This window comes from Nelumbo lutea, chromosome 2 (assembly GCF_056320005.1).
Source record: "Nelumbo lutea isolate HS-2025 chromosome 2, American lotus-T2T, whole genome shotgun sequence".
NCBI classification, from domain to species: domain Eukaryota; kingdom Viridiplantae; phylum Streptophyta; class Magnoliopsida; order Proteales; family Nelumbonaceae; genus Nelumbo; species Nelumbo lutea.
This window is the reverse complement of record NC_142685.1, coordinates 12504586-12509423: the sequence shown is the minus strand read 5'-3', so window position 1 is coordinate 12509423 and position 4838 is coordinate 12504586. Positions and strand designations below refer to the sequence as shown.

Genomic DNA, 4838 nt, shown 5'->3' with positions numbered 1-4838 from the left:
GTCTACGATAGAATGTGGTGTTCTGCTTTATGTAGACGGTCCCCATCTACAAAATGCATGAACAGGGACAGACCATCCCCCAATTTATCATCCACATTATTTTTTCATGGATGGGCCACATGTGTTAGGAATATGATCTGAAATAGTTGAAAAAATACTTATATTTTTTTCTTTATATAAACTTTTTTTTATTTTTTCTTTTAATAATTTATTACTTTTCATAATTTGAATCAAATCTGATTAGGAATCAAATATCTAACATCCTTAACGGATTCGAATTTGAATCATTTGTGAGATCCAATCGGATCAGATCAAATCTTGTATTCTACTACGTGATCGGATTTGGATATACCTTAGTTCGAATATGATGTGATCCTTTTGCATCCCTACATGATCAATTGTGTAAATTATCTCATAAGTTGTACATGAGATGTATAGAATCAATAGGTGTGGTGTAGACAAATCCATATTACACCTACAGAATGCCCCTGTGGGTATGGACGATTTCTATCCACATAGTTTTGTCTATTGTTCAAAACAGGTGTAAACTATAGTATGGTGTGGATTGGTCCTTGGCACATAGTGTTGTGTGAACCAGTCCACACCCACTAATTTCTCATCCACGCTACATAACACCCTCTTAATATAACCACATATTGGAAACCATGTCAATTGAATATGAAATATGTTGTGTTGGTAATATGCACAACAAAATGGCCTTATAAAATGCTAAAAATGGTGAGAAGAAAGAAAGGGAATAGAGAAATGGAGAAAGCCAAGGAAAAAAAAAATGGAATATTTGAGAAAAATCTAGGTAGAAACGAACCTGGGAATTGTTCTCCACCTCTAGTTTTAAATTTATTATTTTATAAATAAATAAATAAACTAGGAACAATGCAAGTTAAGTAGATGGAATATTAAATTAGGTAAAAAAGGTTTTAACTATGAAAAAAGAACTAATTAAACACTAAAATCTTAAAAATAGGATTGATTAAAACGCACACAAACAGATTTATCCTTGCCACCAACTATGTGAAGGCCAATTTTAATTAAATAGAATTTGCAACCCTTGCTCATATTCTTCCTATATGTAGTCTATGCAGTATCCTTTTATAGAAAAAGTATATTGCACTACACTACAGAATTCTGAATTCCAATGTAACCTTACACAATTCAAAATGATGAATACCCCCATCCTAAAACACTAATACCCACCTATATATTGGCATCAATTCCGAACTGGCACCTACCCCAACTATACTATGGGGCTAAGAATTATTAGGGTGTGTTGAATAGTCATTCTCCCTTCTATTATCTGTTAGAATTAGATTCCTTATACTTGCATCGTCTAGAGTTTACTCATAATACAAGCCAATGATGATAATAGACATCGGTGTACGATGACTGGTCCATTATCCTAGTAGGGTAGGGTTGTTAATGAATTGTTGTAAGTTCGGAATTTGATCCAACATCCAATCCAATTATTTCTGAGGGAAAACTCTTGATTAGTACCCTTTGATTCCCAAAAATTTAAAATGCGACAATTCAATACCCGAACTTTCAAATGTGTCAATTTAGTACCTATCGTTAACCAGCAGTTAATCAACCATTAAGTGGCATTTGAAAAAGACACAAATGCCCTTCAAGTGTCACCTAATTTTCTTTATCAAACATCCAAACGTTGACAAAAAAATTAGCAATCCCAAATCCTTGTTTCTTCTATTCAAAAAAGTCAGGGGCATGTCTTAGTGGACATTCTGACCCCAAATTTCTTGAATAAAAGAGGCAAAGATTTAGGACCATTAATTTTTTGTCAATGTTTAGATGGTTGATAAAAAAATAGATAACACTTGAAGGGCATTTGTGTCTTTTTTAAAGGAATTTAACAATTGATTAGCAACTGGTTAATGATAAGTATTAGATTGATACGTTTTGAAAATTCAGGTACTAAATTGTCGCATTTTAAAGTTTGGGGGCCAAAGTGGCACTAGGCACAAAGTACAAGATATTAATTGGGAATTTTCCCTATTTCTAATTTAGATTTTAAAACCTACATCCATTTGAGAATGGAATTGGATGTAGATTTGGATTAAAATCTAAGTCTCATTAAAATTTATTGTATATATAAATAAAAAAGTAAATATTTTTAAAAACTTTTTAATTCTTTGGGATCAAGTTTGAGTGTGGTTGGATCATGTTCGAAGTTGATCCATAAGTATCAATATGGATTAGGTTGGTTAGGGACCTACTAGTTCTTGTGACCTTTGATTCTTCGTTAAGTCAATGGTGGTAGAGTTTAAGTAATCTAAATTTTACCTTTAATTATAATTTCATAAGAGAAAAATTTGATTGTATTTTTTGGTTCATCTAGAAGAATAGAAACAATAAGGAGGGCATTCTTTTTTTGGATTTTGTAAGGGGGGAAGTTGGTCAATGGGGTTTTGGTTTCCATTGACCAAGAATCTCATGTTAATTTTTCATATTAATGTGGGGATAAAGTAAGTGATACATATCTCATAGGTGGATAAATAACTTTTCCACTTAGGAATAAAGTTGATAATACTTGAATGGGATAAAAATACCCCTTTTAATAATAAATTTTTATTATTATAATAAAAATATTTATTACCTTATTTACCTGAGAAATAAAAAAAAAACATAGGTAAATGTACTTACTCCGATAAGCTGAGAAACACTTGGCTGAATAAGTGCATTTACTTACGAAAAAACGAAGGGTACTAAATGTTTTAATTGCATATCTAATAATGTTAAGACTATTATTAGTGGAGCTTTGGCTTATTGGAATGAAATTAAAGAAATCTCTACTTGTAATATTAACATCAACAACAAACTTTTGACGCCGAAATCGTCAGGGAATCTCTCTCTCCCTCAGACCCCTCGGGCATTACCTCCGGTACCTGAACTTCTGTGCGATGCTAACACGTGGCTGTCATGGTTCTGAACTTCTGACAAAGAAGGGAAAGCGCCTGCCAAAGTTGAAAGAAAAAAAATGGGAAGGTGGAAAGGGAAACAAATTTTAGGCCATTATTTTCGTGGAATAGTGGCAGTTGATAATTTATGATAATTTAGGCCATTAGTTATCGCAGCCATACATGGAGAATATCTCATTCTCTAAATAGTATTATAAGGAAAGATGTTCCCAATTCACGGGGTAATGCATCCTGAATAAGCGTGGGCAGAATTTTTGTAAGCAAGAGATCCGGAGTCCATTAGTGCAACAATGTGGGGTCAAATAAAGATGGCTTCACAAGTGGTGGGGTCCTCGGTTTCCCTAGGCCATACGAATGCTTTCTAGTCTGTCCTTATTATCCCAACTTTTATATAAGGAGTCCGAAGCTCTTGAACATATCCCTTACGCCCTTCACTTTCGCTTTTCGCGATCTCGACCGGAGACTCTCTCTCTCCCCACTTTCCCCTCCCCAATCCCCACCTTTCTCTCTCCTCTCCTCTCCTCTCTCTCTCTCTCTCTCCACATTCTATCTTTTTCTTATTTGTTTGTTAGCTTGTGTGTTTTCTTCTTTGTTTTTGCCAGAACTGGCTACCTCGCAGGCAAGTCTGGAGGAAGAATCCAGTATTAGGGTGGTACGCGCCCTGTATGACGCCTTAGGTGTTCGAGACGTTGAGACGATCCAGCGACTACTCGCACCGGACATCGAGTGGTGGTTCCATGGCCCCCCTTCTCACCAGTATATGATGCGATTGCTGACCGGGGTCTCATCCGACGAATCCTTCGTATTTGTGCCTCTCTCCTTCGCTGCTTTTGGGTCAACCGTCCTTGTCGAGGGTTGCGATCAGAATCGTTCTGTCTCTTGGGTTCACGCCTGGACGGTCGCTGATGGGATAATTACCCAAGTGAGGGAGTACTTCGATACGTCCCTTACAGTCTCCCGTTTCGGGAAGTCGGGTCCATCTCCATCGTCGTCATCCTCAATTCGCTGCCCTCATCTGTGGCAGAGCCAATTTACCAAGGCTACGGGGAAGTCTGTTCCCGGCCTTGTCCTGGCAATATAAGCAACCAAGAGGACTATCTCGTAATTTCCCTATTAACATAAGAAGAAATAAAGAGGTTCAAGCGGTGCCCTCTGTTCTGAATTCTGATGGGTTGAAGTACCGTGAAACCAGCTGTGTGATTGTGTTTGTGTCGGAAGGATGTGAGGGATTAGAGCCTTCTACGTCCTATCCTCTTCAGTTTGTTCTGTTTTTTTGTCTTGTGTCTTTTTGGAGTCTGGTCAGTTCTTATTTGAGTGGGCTTTCTGTGCTTGCTTTATAAGCTTGTATTCAGGTCTACCGTTTACTGTATGTTCGGAGAAGCCATGAGGAATCGATATGGGTTCCCTTCTCATGGGTCTGAGTCTGTTACATGTTGTTCTTGTCATCATAGAATAAAAAGTTTTTGGATTTGTCTTACGAGTTCTGTATTTTTGTTTCTGCTTTCGGATCGTATTCGCACAATCGCACTTTTTTTTTTCCCTTTTTGATTTGGTGATGATCAACATGACTAGATGAGACATCGCTCTCAAAAAGAGTCTCCACCGAGTGAATCCACAATGTCTGAATCGAACTGACGCAATCTGAATTTTTAAAACACTTTTGAGACACAATCTACAATCCACCCGGTGAATGCATATGCAAACAACGGACTCTACAGGCACCGCTTTTGAAATTTGAAAGACTCATCGGAGAATTCAGAGGCAACCAAAGAAAAAGATTGCACAAATTTGAAGAGACGATGCGGAATGCATATGCAAACAACGGGCTCCACAGGCACCACTTTTGAAACTTGAAAGATTCATCGGAGACTTCAGAAGCAATCAAAG

The 4838-nt window shown here is 37.1% G+C and overlaps 1 protein-coding gene across 1 annotated transcript; it reads left to right on the top strand.

Annotated features, from left to right (window-relative positions):
• Positions 1 to 3240: 3240 nt before the first annotated feature.
• LOC148868625 (wound-induced protein 1-like) lies at positions 3241 to 4428 on the top strand. Its single transcript, XM_088973094.1, has one exon. It carries the CDS (start codon positions 3712 to 3714, stop codon positions 4030 to 4032), a length of 321 nt encoding a protein of 106 aa, XP_088829220.1. The 5' UTR covers positions 3241 to 3711; the 3' UTR covers positions 4033 to 4428.
• Positions 4429 to 4838: the final 410 nt, after the last annotated feature.